The sequence below is a fragment of the Oncorhynchus nerka genome, linkage group LG13 (genome assembly GCF_034236695.1).
Source record: "Oncorhynchus nerka isolate Pitt River linkage group LG13, Oner_Uvic_2.0, whole genome shotgun sequence".
Lineage (NCBI taxonomy): Eukaryota > Metazoa > Chordata > Actinopteri > Salmoniformes > Salmonidae > Oncorhynchus > Oncorhynchus nerka.
In genome coordinates, this window is record NC_088408.1 from 15,989,078 (window position 1) to 16,009,573 (window position 20,496).

A 20,496-nucleotide genomic window follows, 5' to 3' on the forward strand; every position below is an offset into this window, starting at 1 on the left:
TCAATGCTCAGGGGAAGAAGAGAAACAACTTAATGTATGGTATATTGATAATAAATAAAATACATTACACATAAAAACAAATAATAGGTTTTCCATATCTACATACATTGTTTACAAACTGATCAAGGAATAGTTTACAACACAACTATCAACGTGATAAAATGTATATGCTCACAGCCCTACAACAGTTTGAAATGTCCAATAGATGACTTTGGCGTAAAACCATATCACATCCATTCTATGATAGACACTGATTCCCATGAAACGGTACTATTATATCTGTATTAGACCAGTACCTATAGTGATAATGCTCATGCACATCCTGGCCACCATACAGCTACTCTAATGACATTGACCTGCTACATCACAGTTCATTCTTCCTCCCCCATAGGGGAATTGTGGAACAGGGCAAACGACTCCAATACGAAAGCTCTGCATATGGGGCAGTGTTGAAAGTGATGGACACAGCCGTCACACACACAGGCGTGCCTGCAGGGTAGCAGAACACGGTTAACAGGTGCATTCTGACACACAACACAGTCTTTGGCTTTTCCCTCCTGTGACCACTCCTCTTCATCTTCCATTCCTGGTGTCTTCTCTTCCTCCTTTCCATGCTCTCTTTCCTGTCGTTCTGGTGGTATCTCTGTGCTAGGGGCGGGGTCAGTCGCCCCTGACAACCCCATGCTCTCAGCTGACATAAAGAGTGACTGGAGGAGGAAACAGACAACAGTTACCATTGCATTTATGAGAATGTCGACTGCCAGCATCAGACTTGCTCTTAACAGCCAAAAATGTATTTCAATATCTACAATAGTATACCACTAAGAAGAAAGCAATGTATTGGCCTGCATTCTAAGTGGAAAGCTAGTATGGATAATGGAACACAATGAAATATCAGAAGGTAATGACAGGCTACTGTAATCTCACTGAGTCCTTGCCCACTTCATAGAAACATATATTCCTGTTTCAATGGGACTGGATGAATAAAGAAACAAAGCTATACCTTTAACTCATACATGTTCCCTTGTGCCGTGAGGAGGTATTGAAACAGGATCCGTGCCGACAGGCTGTATTTGTCATCTGGAACATGGACTACGGTGACACTGGCGGCCTGAACCAGAGAGAGGGATAATGAGTGTCACATCTAGGAGAACACCCACGCAGAGAAGGTACCTTCTACCGGGGTGTTTATTGTTTTCATTTATTTTCCTTCATTATGTTCCCCTAACCCTACCACCCCTCTCCTAACTGGAGTCAACTAATGGACAACAACATTTAGGCTTCTACTTCCAGCTTACCCATGTTCAAGTGTTACCATGACAGTCATACTCACAATGTTGTATGTGTCCCTGGCTTCAGGCTCAGCCAGTGTGAGGAGAGCCACCAGGGGATAACGTTCCCGTGGCAAATGACCAAAATCGGTGATCCTCAGTTCAGCTGGCATCTCGCTGTAGTGTTCCTCTCTGTTCTCTCCACTGATACTGAGGCTTTGGTTAAGGGGTGAAATACATGATGAAACTGACTTGAAAGACATGAATTTGCCTTGCATGTATTCCATCCATCCCCAATCTTAGTGTAACATCTAAATATCACAATGATTAAATATCATGATATATCATAATACATCAATGAAACTTGCAATATATCATAAAGGATAAACATAACATGAGAAATTAATATCTTCTAGAACCTGAATATCAAATCGGACCATCACATGTACAAAACGTACTAATAATACTAAACTAGGGAAGCAACAATGACACAGATGATCAGATTATATCCCCTGTGAAGGATACTGGAAACTTTGGCAGTGGTGGTACTGGAAGTGCAGGGCTTCCTGGAACTGTTGTGGTGTGCTGAGCCTACTGGGGCCATGTTGGTGGGTCTGTAGCGCCCCCTGGAGGGCATGGACACCACAACCCCAGTAACAGCTCAGCACACAGGGCTCCAGGCAGCATGGACGCAGGGACACACCCTCTGAAAGGAGGAAAATAATGAATGATTCATTGTTGATTGAATGATTAAGGCCCGATGGGGTGTGGTATATGGCCAATATATCACGGCTAAGGGATGTTCTTAAGACTGACGCAACACGGAGTGTCTGGATACAGCCCTTAGCCATGGTATATTGGTCATATACCACAAACCCCCGAGGTGCCTTATTGCTATTATAAACTGGTTACCAACAAAATTAGATCAGTAAAAGTATATGTTTTGTCATACCTGTGATATACGGTCTGTTATACCACAGCTGTCAGCCAATCAGCATTCAGGGTTCAAACCACCCAGTTTATAATTGAGCAATAAGGCCCGAGGAGGTGTGGTAAGGGATGTTCTTAAGTGCGATGCAATGCCATTATAAATTAGGTGGTTCGAGCCCTGAATGCTGATTGGCTGACAGCCGTGGTATATCAGACCGTATACCAAAGTATTACAAAACATTTATTTTTTCTTCTCTAATTACGTTGGTAACCAGTTTATAATAGCAATAAGGCACCTCTGGGGTTTGTGGTATATGACCAATATACCAAGGCTAAGGGCTGTTCTTAGGCACGACGCAACGCTGTTCTTGGGCCATATACCACACACACCCACACCTTTTTGCTTTATTATAAACTGGGTGGTTCGATCCCTGAATGCTGATGGCTGAAAGCCGTGGTATATCACACCGTATACCATGGGTATAACAAAACATTTATTTTTACTGCTCTAATTACGTTGGTAACCAGTTTATAATAGCAGTAAGGCCCCTCAGGGGTTTGTGATATATGACCAATGTACCATGGCTAAGGGCTGTGTCCTAGCACTCCCCGTTGCGTTGTGCCTAAGAACAGCCCTTAGCCGTGGTATATTGACCATATATCACAAAACCCTGAGGTGCCTTATTGCTATTATAAACTTGTTACAACCAGAAATAGTATAGTACACAAGTATTTTTGTTTCATCCAATCAGCATCCAGGACCCAAACTACCCAGTTTAAAATATGCAATAAAATCTACATATAATTGATGGCGGCACACCTATAACATAGTATGGGGCATGGACCTAATATAACACTATACTATATGGGCCCGATTCCCCCGAATGTACATTGAAATAGCTTTTTGGACCTGGAGGGTTAATCTGGGTCCAGGAATCTGGCCCGATGTGTTGTGTGTTGCATTATAACTGTCCTTGTATGCTCTCTTACCAGTCACAGAGGCCACCCCAGAGGTCCCCATCTCCAGGGCAAAGGGGTTGGTCACCTGAACCATCCTCTTCTCTGGGACAGGCAAGACTGACTCAGTCTCATCAGAGCTACGAAGAATCACTGGGACATCGAAACCAAACCTATGGGGGGACGAGGTGGAACAGCACAGAAGATTTGAATGGAGATATTCCATTATGTTGTGTGTATAAGAGAACAGACGAGATTTTCAACTTGACAAATTGATATTGCACGCACACCATTTTTTAAAATAAAAGTTTATATCATCTCATTTCTGGGGATGATATATAATAAGAAGAAAACGCTCTCTAATAGCCAGCCTCGTGAAAAGTATGACAATTTGTGTAGAACATTATGCATTCATTTTAAAATTCTGCCAACCACTTTAATGTTATAATAAATAAAGTAGACAACAGTGCAGAAAAGTGAACATTACAGTGCACTTCAGAGGCAATGTCACCATGTTCCAGTTTCCGGAGTCCCATGTTTATCCAACGCCACAATGTTTCATTTTCTCGCGTGCCGAACATTGCGTCACTGTATTTTTGTCACGTGAGATGTCAATGTAGCAATAATGGTGTGCTGTCAAACGATCAACGCCTTTTGCCATCTTTATTACAGCGAAAGAGAGGAGGAATTTGACTTTACTGAACAGAATATAAACATGACTGACTTCTACATGTCGGCACAGATACGACAGATAGCTAGCAACGTTATATGTAGGCTAAAATAAGCCCTTCATTTAATAACCATATCCTAATGTTGTTGTCAAGGCAATTTGATAAACCTACCAGCCGAGGACCATGGCGGCGGTAACAACGAAACATAAGGATATGACACTAATGTAAAATAAAGGAGAATATTCATACAACATAACTAGAAACACGGCTGCCATTTTTAATCTGGCTAACGATAAATAAACCGATTTATGATCAAACCCGTGGATAAAAAATATATTCGTATCCTCCATAGCAGGCACTTCCGTCACTACGGTGTCCTGTGCACATACCCTCATGCGCATTTTTTCGCGCATTTGGGAGGAGCACTTAGCCGAACATCTGTAGTAAGCAAACCGCAGATAGGAGGGCGAATACAATAGGTGAACAGATAGCCTCCCCAGAGTCCCACTTTGTTCCTGCCAGTAGATCTATCTTTCAATCATTTCAAAAAGTCTCAATTTCGGTAGCCCAGTTCTGGGAGAGTGGATGAACCGGCGCACAGATGGTGGCATTTGTGGTAATAAGCAAGGAGAAGGTTTTGAAACCGTTAGTCCTGGACCTATCTATGACAAACCATTAGGTAAACAAAAGGCACAGAAATAAGGTTGAGGACGTAGGCTAGACTATATTGTTTATTTGGACATTAGGCTGTTTTTTTTTCAAGTCATGAGCAATTTTAATGACATAAAGTCGACCTGTCAACTGAGCTCGGATAATAATTCCGTGAGCAGCAATGACTGGGATATGGCCAATGATGTGTTTGTGACCTGCTACGAGGACCCGATGGGAGAGAATATACACGGGGAGATGGACTCGGTCCAGTCCGGCTTGGAAATACACCTGCCTCCGCTGCTGCTAGGCGATCACCGTTTATCTCAGGACAGCATGCTATTGGGCCTAGTGGAGGAAGCTTACTCGGGCTATCATCCTCTCCCCGACTCGGGGACAGACTATTTGGATATCACAAACGACCTGAACTACACCGAAAGTGATGGGAATGTGACTACAAAGAAACGTAACCGCTCCACCAGTTCCAGGCACCGCGGGGAGGTCGTCACCGAGCTGGGACCAGAGGAAGTGCGATGGTTCTACAAAGAGGACAAGAGAACATGGAAGCCATTTGTTGGACACGACTCTTTGAAAATTGAAGTAATTTTCCGCAAATTATGTGAACTAAATCCCTGCAGGGTCAAATGTCGGAGTCCCACCACCGAACAAGAGGAAGCCAGTGATTCGGCCACGGGTTCTGAACCCCAACTGGAAGATGTGGCACACGGGGGAGCTGTTCAAGCAGAGACGGCGACAGGGGACGCAGAGGTTGGAGGGGACAGAGAATGGGAGAAAGATGAACTCGACCTGGATTCCATAAGTGTAAACGTTGAGGCTGTTTGCGTCAGAGGTGGTCTCTACGAAGTGGACGTCAAAGACAAAGAATGTTACCCCGTCTACTGGAACCGTGAGTAGCCTATTTTTATCACTATAGACGATTCTTCTCTCCCTCACTGTTTGTCATTTTAACCCTGATTATATCACAAGGCTGCCATAACAGTCCCAAACCTGTCAGAGCACAGATTGAGCAACTGATACTGCCCATTCAATAGAGTTGCAGCGACATCACCATAACCACAGTGTAATCCCTCTGTATGTCCACAGAGCATCACCATAACCAGAGTGTAATCCCTCTGTATGTCCACAGAGCATCACCATAACCACAGTGTAATCCCTCTGTATGTCCACAGAGCATCACCATAACCACAGTGTAATCCCTCTGTATGTCCACAGAGCAGGACAGTATTGCCGTGATGAGGGGTCAGTGGTTCGTCGACGGCACGTGGCTTCCCATTGAGGAAGACGAGAGTGACCTCATCGAGCTGGAGCACCTTGCCCGTTTCAGGGGGCACCAGACGAGGGAGGCCTACGAGGCCACCATTGAAGTGGTGACCACCACAGTGGACAACAAGGATGGTAAAGTGGATGGACTCAATGGCAAGTGGGACATGGGCATGCCGCCGTGAGGGGCGTCGGTTGTGACCGTGTCGATGAAGGGTGTATGTGAAGGATATGAATGAACACACACCCCACTGGTTCTGTACCCCCAAAAAAACACTTTATGAATGAACACACACCCCACTGGTTCTGTACCCCAAAAAAAACACTTTATGAATGAACACACACCCCACTGGTTCTGTACCCAAAAACAAACACTTTATGAATGAACACACACCCCACTGGTTCTGTACCCAAAAACAAACACTTTATGAATGAACACACACCCCACTGGTTCTGTACCCAAAAACAAACACTTTGAATAAAGAAAGAAGAAAACATAGCTAGAACATTGCACATGGCTACGCAAAATACATTCTGCTCCCAAGTGCTTTCATTGTCCCTGTACCTAACGACAGACAACACTGGCTACTGTTCAGCACTACAGTAAGTGAGTCACTGTACTGTGTGTAGGCTGTCTTTCTGTACTGTCAAACCATTTAGGCCAGCGTCACAAAGAAAGCTCTGGTCAGCTGACCTCGTTTTAGCCGAGCTCTGTCGAAACCAGGTGGACATTCAGAGGTTCACCTGAACGTGAATACAAACTGTCATAGTAAAAATGGAAGGAAAAATGGCAGATTGACGACATACATGACAGCTGTGTCATGTTCATTAGGATACGCCTTAGGAACATTTTTTAAAGCAGAAAAGAAAATCAAGCAATTCTTATTGGACAAGTTCATATCTGTTTGGGACCATTTTCTTCCATTTAGTAACTACTGAACACGACTACTGTTTAAGTGCGTGCAAGTGGGACTTCTCCAAACATCACTGGAGATTCACATGAACGGAATGAAGTCAATAGGTCTGTGTTAATTACTGCTCCTCGTCTTCCTCCAGCAATCCACAGTTTGAAACTGAGCCGAAGCCATGTGGACTGGCACAGTGTGGACGAGGTGTATCTCTACAGTGATGCCACCACCTCCAAGATCGCACGCACTGTCACCCAGAGACTGGGCTTCTCCAAAGGTTTGTATCCCCACTGACATGAATTAGGAATCCTCTGTGTTTCACTGCCTACAATATGGTGTGTAACACCTTACTTAAAAGCTGCAGGTACGATGCATCCTATTATGGTTATAATGTATTGTAAGACTTTTCATAAGCATGTATGAACCCCTTGTAATGTCTCATCATCTCATAACAATCCTGACTAAGAACTAGCAGTCTTTTGTGGGATTTGCTCAAATACTTTGTTTTGGTACTCTACATAACTGTACAGTTACAGTAGGATAATCAAGTTCAAGTTTTTATTTATACTAATTATGGCGTTCAATACAAAGTGACATCCATGCGTAACAACAACAACATATGAAATAGATAGGATGACAACAACAACAACATATGAAATAGATAGGATGACAACAACAAAATATGTAAAAACATCCAGCAATTTATTGAGTGACTTATTATTGAGCAGAGAATGGGTGATCTTTTGTACCATTCAGTTGTCAACTCTGGTATAATGTTGTCAGTTGGTTTTCTCCAGCGGGTCTTCCTGCTCTTCCCTGTATACCCTGTACTCTTGTATATTGTAAAAGAGCTGGTTTAATTCCTCCTCAGCTGGCAGTAGTGGGACGCGTCTACATCGGGGCTATGTGGAGGAGGCAGCGCCCGAGGACACCCCGCCCGAAACAACACACATCGTCTTTGTGGTGCACGGGATTGGCCAGAAGATGGACCAGGGCCGCATCATCAGGAACACAAGCATGTGAGTTACAGGAACAAGGAACTCAGTGACGATATGGTATAAAACTCTCTCAGACCCTGTCAACGGGTTTTATACAATCTAATATGTTTATAATATAGTCATATTATGGGGAAAGTGAGCAGAGTATGAGAAAGTATACCAAACATTGGAGGATTAAATCTAAGGTTCTCACGGAACCATTGTTAATGAGCAATTATTATCACCTACAGCACCAGTCAAACGTTTGGACACACCTACTCATTCAAGGCTTTTCTTTATTTGGACTATTTTCTACATTGTAGAATAATAGTGAAGACATCAAAACTATGAAATAACACATATGGAATCATGTAGTAACCGAAAAAGTGTTCAACAAATCAAAATATATTTTAGATTCTTCAAAGTAGCCATCCTTTTCCTTGATGACAGCTTTGCACACTATTGGCATTCTGTCAACCTGCTTCATGTGGTAGTCACAAACTGTATGTTTAGCATTTTGATGCATTAATAATGCATGTATAGTGCTTCACACAGTGGGTATTCATAGGAAATATTACCAAATATTCTTGGTGATGTATTTTTTCTTAATGTGGATCTGTGTCTGTGCCATTACTCGTCTATAGGATGAGGGAGGCTGCTAGAAAGATGGAGGAGAAGCATTTCTCAGATCGTTCCACAGGACACGTGGAGTTCCTTCCTGTAGAGTGGAGGTCCAAACTGTGCCTGGATGGAGGTATGTGTGGCCACACCCACTTTGTGACCTATTGAACTCCTATGTGGTCAAAACGTTGTCTGTGGTAGCATAGATTTTTTTTTTCTTTCTACTGTGTTATTGACTTGTTAATTGTTTACTCCATGTGTAACTCTGTGTTGTCTGTTCACACTGCTATGCTATATCTTGGCCAGGTCGCAGTTGCAAATGAGAACATGTTCTCAACTAGCCTACCTGGTTAAATAAAGGTGAAAAAAAAAAAACATGAACATCTAAGTGGTGGAAATGTTGTCTGTGGTAGCATAGATTGAACACCTAAGTGGTGGAAACGTTGTCTGTGGTAGCATAGATTGAACACCTAAGTGGTGGAAACGTTGTCTGTGGTAGCATAGATTGAACTCCTATGTGGTGGAAACATTGTCTGTGGTAGCATAGATTGCAGGGTGTGGTGTCTGTTTTTATCATGTGAGTAACATTGTATGTGCTTGTGAAAATATTTTTCCACATCTACTTTAGACCTCACTTTCAATTTGTTTTAAGAGGTAAATGCATTAACAGCTGTTGTTGTGTAATGAATACAAACAACTTAACCTGTGAACCCACTGGTCTGTTTGTGCTTTAGCCGTATGACAACAATAAAACAGTTGTTTACTGTACATTCTGTATTGAACTGGGCTTTTCACCAGACGGGTTGAAATGTGTTCTTTGTTGATGACTTCGGGTGGTGTGTGTGTGTGTGTGTGTGTGTGTGTGTGTGTGTGTGTGTGTGTGTGTGTGTGTGTGTGTGTGTGTGTGTGTGTGTGAGATGGTTGTAGACACGGTGGACTCCATCACTCCAGACAAGGTTCGTGGACTCAGGGATATGCTCAACAGCAGTGCCATGGACATCATGTACTACACCAGCCCTCTGTACAGAGACGAGGTGAGATCCTCACACACACATATACACACAAACACACACTTATCATGTGTTGCATTGAACAGTCCCTCACAGAAAGCACTCTTAGCCACACACAAAATCTAATTGGTCCCACTGTTTGTCTCTGTAGATCACTAAGGGTTTAACTCAGGAGCTGAATCGTCTCTACAGCCTCTTCTGCATGCGGAACCCTGAGTTTGGGGAGAGTGGTAAGGTGTCCATCGTGTCCCACTCCCTGGGTTGTGTCATAACCTTCGACATCATGACAGGCTGGGATCCGGTACGCTTCCGTCATGAAGAACTATGGGCCGACCCCGAGGAGATGCAAGAGCGCTGGCCAAGCTGTCAGGGGCGTCAACTACAAGAGGAGATGAGACTCACACGACTCAGGTCGGTAGACACTCACTAGCCAGGGTCATATTCATGAGGCACCAAACGGATGAACACGACACCGTGGTCACCCAGTCGACCACTGTAATTTGTCCCCAGAGTTAAATGTTTACGTTAATTTATAGTTGTGTGATAATGTTGTGTTGCATTCATGTCTAAAAGGTTACGAGATTTGGAAAATCAGTTTGCTGGGTTGCAATCCCCGTCATCTGAAGGCTCTTCTTCAGCCTTGAAATTTAAGGTGACAGATTCTTTATTCCATTCCTTCTCATTGTCGTGACAGACCTCCTGAGCTGGGAATGAACCCTTTGTCATCCTCTGATGTTCTCTGCGCCGTTTATTTGCTTCTAGGTGGAGAACTTTTTCTGCATGGGTTCTCCCCTTGCTGTGTTCTTGGCGTTACGAGGGATCCGACCGGGGAACAACGTGACTCAGGATCACATCTTACCCAAATCCATCTGCCAACGTCTCTTCAACGTCTTTCATCCTACCGACCCTGTGGTGAGCCAACCAACTGAACCAGACAGTACAGTCATTCAGTCATGCAGTCAGTCACTGATGGTGTACTGTAGTATACTGTACCTATAAAGAATTGGAAAGGGGAAGGGGAAGAGCTTTGGTAGAGGCTCAGCTGCCATTTCCGCTTCCAGATTCACATCAAGCGGCTAGCTAGCTAGCGCAGCAAGATTTGGTTCTGGGTTCCAGTATTGAGATTGCTGATGGCATGATGGATGTGCTTAATGATGCCTATGGCTGTATTTTCAGGCTTACCGATTGGAGCCGCTGATCTTAAGGAACTACAGTAACATTTCACCTGTCCAAATACACTGGTGAGTAGTGGATTTAATATGTTATTTTGAATATACTAGTTCACAGTCAGCACACACACACACACACACACACACACACACACACACACACACACACACACACACACACAAACACAGATTGGGAACAGCAAATAATCGGCGGCAGAGCAGCACCCCTGGAGCAGTGTTGTATGAATCAGGAATTTCCATGTTTGTGAATGACATGTATATATTGTGACCGGGTTGTACAGGTATAACACATGTAGTCCGACACCGTATGACCAGATCCGTCCCACGCTGCTCAACCCTGCACTGAAGGAGAGAGCATCCATCTCGGACACGGAGAGCCTCCCCAGCCCCTGTACCTCCCCCCCTCAGACCCGAAGACACTATGGAGAGTCCATTACAAATCTGGGGAAAGCCAGCATTATGGGTGAGAGAGGGGGCGGGAGAGAGAGGGGGAGGAAGGGAGAGACATAGGGACTTTCTGTGACAGGTTCTTTATTTTTATCTCCTTGCTATTTAGACTTTACTGTTTGTTTATCTCGTTGTTGTTTTTTATTTTGGACTCCTGAAATCGCCTTCTTTTGTTAGGTGATAGTGGAGAGAGTGGGCTGTTAGGTGACAGTGGAGAGAGTGGGCTGTTAGGTGATAGTGGAGAGAGTGGGCTGTTAGGTGATAGTGGAGAGAGTGGGCTGTTAGGTCGTAGTGGAGAGAGTGGGCTGTTAGGTGATAGTGGAGAGAGTGGGCTGTTAGGTCGTAGTGGAGAGAGTGGGCTGTTAGGTGATAGTGGAGAGAGTGGGCTGTTAGGTCGTAGTGGAGAGAGTGGGCTGTTAGTTGATAGTGGAGAGAGTGGGCTGTTAGGTGACAGTGGAGAGAGTGGGCTGTTAGGTGACAGTGGAGAGAGTGGGCTGTTAGGTGACAGTGGAGAGAGTGGGCTGTTAGGTGATAGTGGAGAGAGTGGGCTGTTAGGTGACAGTGGAGAGAGTGGGCTGTTAGGTGACAGTGGAGAGAGTGGGCTGTTAGGTGACAGTGGAGAGAGTGGGCTGTTAGGTGATAGTGGAGAGAGTGAGCTGTTAGGTGATAGTGGAGAGAGTGGGCTGTTAGGTGATAGTGGAGAGAGTGGGCTGTTAGGTGATAGTGGAGAGAGTGGGCTGTTAGGTCATAGTGGAGTGGGCTGTTAGGTCAGAGTGGAGAGAGTGGGCTGTTAGGTCATAGTGGAGAGAGTGGGCTGTTAGGTGATAGTGGAGAGAGTGGGCTGTTAGGTCGTAGTGGAGAGAGTGGGCTGTTAGGTGATAGTGGAGAGAGTGGGCTGTTAGGTCGTAGTGGAGAGAGTGGGCTGTTAGGTGATAGTGGAGAGAGTGGGCTGTTAGGTCGTAGTGGAGAGAGTGGGCTGTTAGTTGATAGTGGAGAGAGTGGGCTGTTAGGTGATAGTGGAGAGAGTGGGCTGTTAGGTGATAGTGGAGAGAGTGGGCTGTTAGGTGACAGTGGAGAGAGTGGGCTGTTAGGTGACAGTGGAGAGAGTGGGCTGTTAGGTGACAGTGGAGAGAGTGGGCTGTTAGGTGATAGTGGAGAGAGTGGGCTGTTAGGTGATAGTGGAGAGAGTGGGCTGTTAGGTGACAGTGGAGAGAGTGGGCTGTTAAGTGACAGTGGAGAGAGTGGGCTGTTAGGTGACAGTGGAGAGAGTGGGCTGTTAGGTGATAGTGGAGAGAGTGAGCTGTTAGGTGATAGTGGAGAGAGTGGGCTGTTAGGTGATAGTGGAGAGAGTGGGCTGTTAGGTGATAGTGGAGAGAGTGGGCTGTTAGGTCATAGTGGAGTGGGCTGTTAGGTCAGAGTGGAGAGAGTGGGCTGTTAGGTCATAGTGGAGAGAGTGGGCTGTTAGGTCATAGTGGAGAGAGTGGGCTGTTAGGTCATAGTGGAGAGAGTGGGCTGTTAGGTGATAGTGGAGAGAGTGGGCTTTTAGGTGACAGTGGAGAGAGTGGGCTGTTAGGTGACAGTGGAGAGAGTGGGCTGTTAGGTGATAGTGGAGAGAGTGGGCTGTTAGGTGATAGTGGAGAGAGTGGGCTGTTAGGTGATAGTGGAGAGAGTGGGCTGTTAGGTGATAGTGGAGAGAGTGGGCTGTTAGGTCATAGTGGAGAGAGTGGGCTGTTAGGTCATAGTGGAGAGAGTGGGCTGTTAGGTCATAGTGGAGAGAGTGGGCTGTTAGGTCATAGTGGAGAGAGTGGGCTGTTAGGTCATAGTGGAGAGAGAGTGGGCTGTTAGGTCATAGTGGAGAGAGTGGGCTGTTAGGTGATAGTGGAGAGAGTGGGCTTTTAGGTCGTAGTGGAGAGAGTGGGCTGTTAGGTCATAGTGGAGAGAGTGGGCTGTTAGGTGATAGTGGAGAGAGTGGGCTGTTAGGTCGTAGTGGAGAGAGTGGGCTTTTAGGTCGTAGTGGAGAGAGTGGCTTTTAGGTCGTAGTGGAGAGAGTGGGCTGTTAGGTCATAGTGGAGAGAGTGGGCTATTTGGGTTCAGTCAAGGACAGACCCACCCACATACACAAAAGTATGTGAACACACCTTCAAATTAATGGATTCGGCTATTTCAGCCACACCCGTTGCTGACAGGTGTATTATATTGAGCACACATCCATGAAATCTCCATAGACAAACATCGGCAGTAGAATGGCCTTACTGAAGAGCTCAGTGACTTTCAACGTGGCACAGTCATAGGATGCCACCTTTCCAACAAGTCAGTTCGTCAAATTTCTGCCCTGCTAGAGCTGCCCCAGTCAACTGTAAATGCTGTCATTGTGAAGTGGAAATGTCTAGGAGCATCAAAGGCTCCTCCTCGGGCCCACTGAGTGTTGAAGAGCGTAGTGCGTAAAAATTGTCTGTCCTCGGGTGCAAAGCCTGCCACCATTGAACTCTGGAGCAGTGGAAACCCGTTCTCTGGAGTGATGAATCACGCTTTACCATCTGGAAGTCCGACGGACTAATCTAGGTTTGGCAGATGCCAGACCATTTCTGTGCTTCCAACTTTGTGGCAACATTTTGGGTAAGGCCTTTTCCTTTTCAGCATGACAAAGCCCCTGTGCACAAAGCGAGGTCCTTACAGAAATGGTTTGTCGATCGGTGTGGAACAACTTGACTGGCCTGCACAGAGCCCTCACCTCAACCCCATTGAACACCTTTGGGATGAATTGGAATGCCGACTGCAAACCAGGCCTATTCGCCCAACATCAGTGCCCGACCTCACTAATGCTCTTGTGGCTGAATGGAAGCAAGTCCCCACAAAAATGTTCCAACATCTAGTGAAAATCCTCCCCAGAAGAGTCAAGGCTTTTATAGCAGTCAAGGGGGGGACCGACTCCATATTAATGCCCAGGAGTTCAGAATGAGATGTTCGATGAGCAGGTGTCCACATACTTTTGTATATATGTCATTTTGTGGCAAGATGTAATTTGATCTCGCTGAAACAGAAGTAGCTTGAATCATGTCCAGAAAACACAGCCTCAACAAATCAAGGGAGAGCAATTAAGTCTTATCACAGGGATTGACACTAGAGGACCTCTGATTCCTTATATTTCCTTTATTCAGGATTAGATCATATTTTTTTAAAGAACACTTTGCACTGTAGGACCAAATCTAAGGTAATTATTTGTAAATGCGTGGGTGTGCTATGTACAATTTAAATGTTATTGTGTTTTCCTGCCTATATCTGTGAGGACACATTAGTTGATTGATATGTGTTGTCCTGTGCTGTGCTGCTCAATGTGATTGTGTGTTCGTGTGTTTGTATGTGTGTGTGTCTGTCTTTGAGTTTCGCTGTGTTCTCCATGTCGGCAGGTGCGGCCAGTCTCGGGAAAGGCATTGGCGGGATCTTCTTCTCCCGCTTCTCACGCTCAAGTGGTCAGGTGGACAACGTGGAGGAGGAGCCTTCCGATTCAGAGGGCAGGGTCTTGGACGTGGATAATGCCATATCAGGAGAGGAGGGTGTGGCTACGGAGTTAGAGAAGTTACCTGTAGTAGAGGAGACAAGGGAAATAGAGTCCTCCATATCTCGGTCCACCTCAGCTATCCTGGACAACACCACATGTACGTATCAGGGATGGAAATCAAGCTAGCCCGTGGCTAGTACTTTTCAGACCAGGCTAGTAGAAAATGTGTCCAACAACCCCAACGGTTAGTGAAATGTTGTCTTTTCGATTATCGCATGGCACAGATTTTGGACCTGGGCTGGTAAAAATGGCAGTCTATTAGCCTGGCTGGTCAGTACCCAAAGTCCTTAAAGACATACTTTGGCAACTACTAAGTATTTTTTAAACGTCCTGCTTTGGGCTGGATGTGTCAATGTGTAGTTCATACTGTACATGCATCATCTATGAGCAGAATTACTGTCTTACCTCAATTAGCCACAAAGTGCTTTAACAGTAACCTGGCAATACAACCAAGAAGCCAGAGCACAGTGGCCCGGAAAACCTCCTTGGAATGAAGACATCTAGAAACTCTGCCCTGTAACATAACCAAACCTGTATCATAATGAGGAAATGTAGAAACTCTGCCCTGTAACATAACCAAACCTGTATCATAATGAGGAATCATAATGAGGAAATGTAGAAACTCTGCCCTGTAACATAACCAAACCTGTATCATAATGAGGAAATGTAGAAACTCTGCCCTGTAACATAACCAAACCTGTATCATAATGAGGAAATGTAGAAACTCTGCCCTGTAACATAACCAAACCTGTATCATAATGAGGAAATGTAGAAACTCTGCCCTGTAACATAACCAAACCTGTATCATAATGAGGAAATGTAGAAACTCTGCCCTGTAACATAACCAAACCTGTATCATAATGAGGAAATGTAGAAACTCTGCCCTGTAACATAACCAAACCTGTATCATAATGAGGAAATGTAGAAACTCTGCCCTGTAACATAACCAAAAGTACAAACAAACTCAAGCTAAATCAAGTGTTAGTATATAAAGTGTTTGAAAAACCCAGGTATGCTCCATCATGTTGTTATGGGAAACCAGCAGTGAACTTTACTATGAACTATGTCCTTTTCCTATTCTCTTTTCTAATTCTGTTTGGTTACAGTATCTATGGCTAGTATTACAAGTGTTTGTTTTAACTCTGTCTTTCTTTGTGTTACAGTGGAGTTGGAGAGGCGCATTGACTTTGAGCTGCGAGAAGGCATGGTGGAGAGCCGCTATTGGTCGGCTGTGACCTCGCACACAGCCTATTGGTGTTCACACGACGTGGCACTGTTTCTTCTCACCTTCATGTATAGACAGGGGTATCCCACTCAGCTCTCTGAGGATAACCCAGAGTTATCCTAACCCACAGCCAAAACACACACACACACACACACACACACACACAGACATACACACACACACACACACACACACACACACAGAGACACACACAGAGACACGCACACACACAGAGGGAGACACACACTATTTTTCCCTTTCCCTCAACACATATAATAGTATCCCAGTGTACACACAAAGATTTGCGACCAGACCGATTAGACATAACTGTGTATCAGAGACCACTTCACAGCCTGTGGTCATCCTGTGGTCAGCCTGTGGTCATCCTGTGGTCAGCCTGTGGTCATCCCGTCAAAGACTGTACCCTTTACCCTATGGTCCTAATAGTGACTGTTCCTCATATACCCACCCTGTGGGTTTATTAAAGACTTTACCCCCCAGGCACACACCAACCTCAACGAAGACTGTTCCTCTTTCCTGTGACTAAATGATGCCTCTAGGACCAAGCATCTGTCAGTGTTCATTATCTTGGACTTGGCATTGACTGTGTTGGTGTCAGACACAGCTTTGAGTGGATGTGTGTGACTCCTGAAACTGTAGCCATGCCTCTAGCCCAACCTCTCCTCTCACAACTCCCAGCATCAACACTCATGTAGATGTTTAGCCTGTTGAGAGTGTTACATCCAAATCCATCCCTCAGAACATTGAAACCCATTTGGTTTCATCATTTGATTTCAACCCGTTAGGTGGATCAAAGTGGATTGTTGCAGAAGGTTTGAAGTAGCCTGGTTAAACATAGTTTTTTCCGTTCAGTCTGGTTTGACCAGGCTAGGGTTAATGCTGCTTGGATGAGGTCATTGGACCTGAGCATGTGGTAGAGTAAATAGAATGTAGCTCTATAGACTACCTGTACTGCTACGATGATGACATGTTGAGGTACCATGTTTACACTAACTAACTAACTGAACATTTCTATAAGGGATGATGGAAAGATGCTAATGTTGAGTAGACAACTTGAGCAAAGTTGCCAAATACAGTTATTTGCTTATGTCTCATAACCTAATGGCAGGTTCGGTCTCTTGGCTGATCCATCCATCAGAAGACCACAGAATTGTTTTAGTTCTGCTGCGAATTGTCTTGATCCAACAGAGCACTACTATATCTGTTTGTATTACTAACGCTGACATGTTGCACATAACGCAGTAACTTTCTAGTCAGGCAACAAACAGACAGCATATCAGTAAAACAAGAGGAACACAGGCATGAAGGACCCATGCAACATGTTTTATTTACATCCAAGTAACTAAAGAGAGTTGCATTGAAGGGGACAGGATAATAAACTGTACTAATACAATATACTTTATTAGAATCAATAATGATGTGGGTGAAAATGAAAACATAGCATGCAGTATGCACATAGACAGGGAGGAATATGCTTTGCTTGGGCTACTACAGTCCCTGGTTTGAATCCAGGCTGAATCACATCCGGCCGTGATTGGGAGTCCCATAGGGTGCCGCACAATTGGCCCAGCGTTGTCCAAGTTTGGCCGTCATTGTAAATAAGAATTTGTTCTTAATTAACTGACCTGCCTAGTTAAATAAAGGTTAAAAAAAATCTTGCTGTTAGTGAGGGATTACAGCATGCAGGCTCATTTGTTAAAAGCTTTTAGCAAAGTAGTTACACTAACATCGAATGACATCACTTACATCAGATCTCTGCCAGAATAAAGCTTGCCATCAGGAGTTTTTTTAATATGATTTGTGTAAACTCAGCAGAGTTTTTTTAATATGATTTGTGTAAACTCAGCAGAGTTTTTTTAATATGATTTGTGTAAACTCAGCAGAGTTTTTTAATATGATTTGTGTAAACTCAGCAGAGTTTTTTTTATATGATTTGTGTAAACTCAGCAGAGTTTTTTTTTAAACACAGTATCTGTTAGGATGACTTTTTACTGTCTTGTGAATGTTAGCTATTTCATTTCTCCTCAGATGTGTTTGAAGACCTCCCTTGTTAGATCAGACTGTCAGATTCCTTGGTATTCTACTCTGTCATCCCCATGCCTTTGCTCTAACACCTGGTTCCCACTATAGGGCCGATCCAAATCAAACTGTGCTGGCACAGATATTTTATTTTCACATTGTCCTTTCTAGCATGGTTCTAACAGCTATGGCGGATGCATAACCAGACCAGGCCAGTACAACACAGCATAGTTTGGTTCTGTAGTATGAAAGGGTATTGAGAAACCTCTTAGTGAGTCTTACCCATGGTTCTCTCCTTGATTTGGCATATCCTTGTTTACATGTCGTCCCACTGGGCACAGACGTCAATTCAACGTCTATTCCACGTTGGTTCAACGTAATTTCATTGAAATAACATTGATTCAACCAGTGTGTGCCCAGTGGGATGTTGTCACTGTTACACTCATAGAGATGATAGGTTCATCGTCCTTAGGATACAATTGACCCATTCATGTGCCATAACGTGTAAGTGACATCGATGTCTTCTCTTAATTTCGCATAGAGTTGTAATTGAAGACAAAATGAAGTACTGTAACCTAGGGAACAGTGGCGGCTGCTGAGGGGACGGCTTATAACGGATGGAACAGAGCAAATGGAATGGCTTAATCACATGGAAACCATTTGATACCATTCCACCAATTCCGCTACATCCATTACCATGAGCCCATCCCCCTTCACCCATTACCACGAGCCTGTCCCCCTTCACCCATTACCACGAGCCCGTCCCCCTTCACCCATTACCACGAGCCCGTCCCCCTTCACCCATTACCACGAGCCTGTCCCCCTTCACCCATTACCACGAGCCTGTCCCCCTTCACCCATTACCACGAGCCCGTCCCCCTTCACCCATTACCACGAGCCCGTCCCCCTTCACCCATTACCACGAGCCTGTCCCCCTTCACCCATTACCACGAGCCCGTCCCCCTTCATCCATTACCACGAGCCCGTCCTCCTTCACCCATTACCACGAGCCTGTCCCCCTTCACCCATTACCACGAGCCCGTCCCCCTTCATCCATTACCACGAGCCCGTCCCCCTTCATCCATTACCACGAGCCTGTCCCCCTTCACCCATTACCACGAGCCCGTCCCCCTTCACCCATTACCACGAGCCCGTCCCCCTTCACCCATTACCACGAGCCCGTCCCCCTTCACCCATTACCACGAGCCCGTCCCCCTTCACCACGAGCCCGTCCCCCTTCACCAATTACCACGAGCCCGTCCCCCTTCATCCATTACCACGAGCCTGTCCCCCTTCACCCATTACCACGAGCCTGTCCCCCTTCACCCATTACCACGAGCCCGTCCCCTTCACCCATTACCACGAGCCCGTCCCCTTCACCCATTACCACGAGCCCGTCCCCCTTCACCCATTACCACGAGCCCGTCCCCCTTCACCCATTACCACGAGCCCGTCCCCCTTCACCAATTACCACGGGCCCGTCCTCCTTCACCCATTACCACGAGCCCGTCCCCCTTCACCCATTACCACGAGCCCGTCCCCCTTCACCCATTACCACGAGCCCGTCCCCCTTCACCAATTACCACGGGCCCGTCCTCCTTCACCATTACCACGAGCCCGTCCCCTTCACCCATTACCACGAGCCCGTCCCCCTTCACCCATTACCACGAGCTCCCCTTCACCCATTACCACGAGCCCGTCCCCCTTCATCCATTACCACGAGCCTGTCCCCCTTCACCCATTCCCACGAGCCTGTCCCCCTTCACCCATTACCACGAGCCCGTCACCCTTCACCCATTACCACGAGCCTGTCCCCCTTCACCCATTACCACGAGCCCGTCCCCCTTCACCCATTACCACGAGCCCGTCCCCCTTCACCCATTACCACGAGCCCGTCCCCCTTCATCCATTACCACGAGCCCGTCCCCCTTCACCCATTACCACGAGCCCGTCCCCCTTCACCCATTACCACGAGCCCGTCCCCCTTCATCCATTACCACGGGCCCGTCCCCCTTCACCCATTACCACGAGCCCGTCCCCTTCACCAATTACCACGAGCCCGTCCCCCTTCACCCATTACCACGAGCCCGTCCCCCTTCACCAATTACCACGAGCCCGTCCCCCTTCACCCATTACCACGAGCCCGTCCCCCTTCACCCATTACCAGGAGCCCGTCCCCCTTCACCCATTACCACGAGCCCGTCCCCCTTCACCCATTACCACGAGCCCGTCCCCCTTCACCACAGCCCGTCCCCCTTCACCAATTACCACGAGCCCGTCCCCCTTCATCCATTACCACGAGCCTGTCCCCCTTCACCCATTACCACGAGCCTGTCCCCTTCACCCATTACCACGAGCCCGTCCCCCTTCACCCATTACCACGAGCCCGTCCCCCTTCACCCATTACCACGAGCCCGTCCCCCTTCACCCATTACCACGAGCCCGTCCCCCTTCACCATTACCACGGGCCCGTCCTCCTTCACCCATTACCACGAGCCCGTCCCCCTTCACCCATTACCACGAGCCCGTCCCCCTTCACCAATTACCACGGGCCGTCCTCCTTCACCCATTACCACGAGCCCGTCCCCCTTCACCCATTACCACGAGCCCGTCCTCCTTCACCCATTACCACGAGCCTGTCCCCCTTCACCCATTACCACGAGCCCGTCCCCCTTCACCCATTACCACGGGCCCGTCCTCCTTCACCCATTACCACGAGCCCGTCCCCCTTCACCCATTACCACGAGCCCGTCCCCCTTCA

The 20,496-nt window shown here is 46.3% G+C and overlaps 2 protein-coding genes across 3 annotated transcripts; one reads left to right on the forward strand and one right to left on the reverse strand.

Moving 5' to 3' along the window:
- Positions 1–23: 23 nt before the first annotated feature.
- Positions 24–4,224, reverse strand: LOC115123974 (cell growth regulator with RING finger domain protein 1-like). Of its 2 annotated transcripts, none has more exons than XM_029653338.2 (6): positions 4,001–4,224; positions 3,192–3,331; positions 1,797–1,977; positions 1,334–1,481; positions 1,004–1,111; positions 24–707 (listed from the first exon to the last, which is right to left on the reverse strand). In XM_029653338.2, the coding sequence occupies exons 1-6, from the start codon at positions 4,222–4,224 to the stop codon at positions 372–374; spliced, it is 1,137 nt and encodes a 378-aa protein (XP_029509198.2). In that variant the 3' UTR covers positions 24–371. The 2 variants fall into 2 exon arrangements, with proteins under 2 accessions (XP_029509198.2, XP_029509199.1); XM_029653339.2 differs by having other exon boundaries at positions 3,192–3,819; positions 4,001–4,073.
- A 40-nt stretch (positions 4,225–4,264) lies between these two features.
- Positions 4,265–17,508, forward strand: LOC115123971 (phospholipase DDHD1-like). Its single transcript, XM_065026213.1, has 13 exons — positions 4,265–5,384; positions 5,711–5,914; positions 6,815–6,943; positions 7,538–7,685; positions 8,288–8,397; positions 9,192–9,298; positions 9,426–9,685; positions 9,848–9,926; positions 10,037–10,186; positions 10,451–10,515; positions 10,746–10,927; positions 14,319–14,567; positions 15,634–17,508. The coding sequence occupies exons 1-13, from the start codon at positions 4,595–4,597 to the stop codon at positions 15,816–15,818; spliced, it is 2,658 nt and encodes an 885-aa protein (XP_064882285.1). The 5' UTR covers positions 4,265–4,594; the 3' UTR covers positions 15,819–17,508.
- The last annotated feature ends 2,988 nt before the right edge of the window (positions 17,509–20,496 follow it).

What these genes read in the sequence shown, in the direction of transcription:
- LOC115123974 (XM_029653338.2), bottom strand. Translation starts at nt 4,224, where the DNA reads ATGAGGGTATGTGCACAGGACACCGTAGTGACGGAAGTGCCTGCTATG. An exon ending in CACCACTGCCAAAGTTTCCA is followed by an intron (nt 1,482 to 1,796) that starts GTATCCTTCACA and finishes CCAAAGCCTCAG; the next exon opens with TATCAGTGGAGAGAACAGAG. An exon ending in GGAACATGTATGAGTTAAAG is followed by an intron (nt 708 to 1,003) that starts GTATAGCTTTGT and finishes TTCCTCCTCCAG; the next exon opens with TCACTCTTTATGTCAGCTGA.
- LOC115123971 (XM_065026213.1), top strand. Translation starts at nt 4,595, where the DNA reads ATGAGCAATTTTAATGACATAAAGTCGACCTGTCAACTGAGCTCGGAT. An exon ending in GAGACTGGGCTTCTCCAAAG is followed by an intron (nt 6,944 to 7,537) that starts GTTTGTATCCCC and finishes ATTCCTCCTCAG; the next exon opens with CTGGCAGTAGTGGGACGCGT. An exon ending in CTTCAGCCTTGAAATTTAAG is followed by an intron (nt 9,927 to 10,036) that starts GTGACAGATTCT and finishes ATTTGCTTCTAG; the next exon opens with GTGGAGAACTTTTTCTGCAT.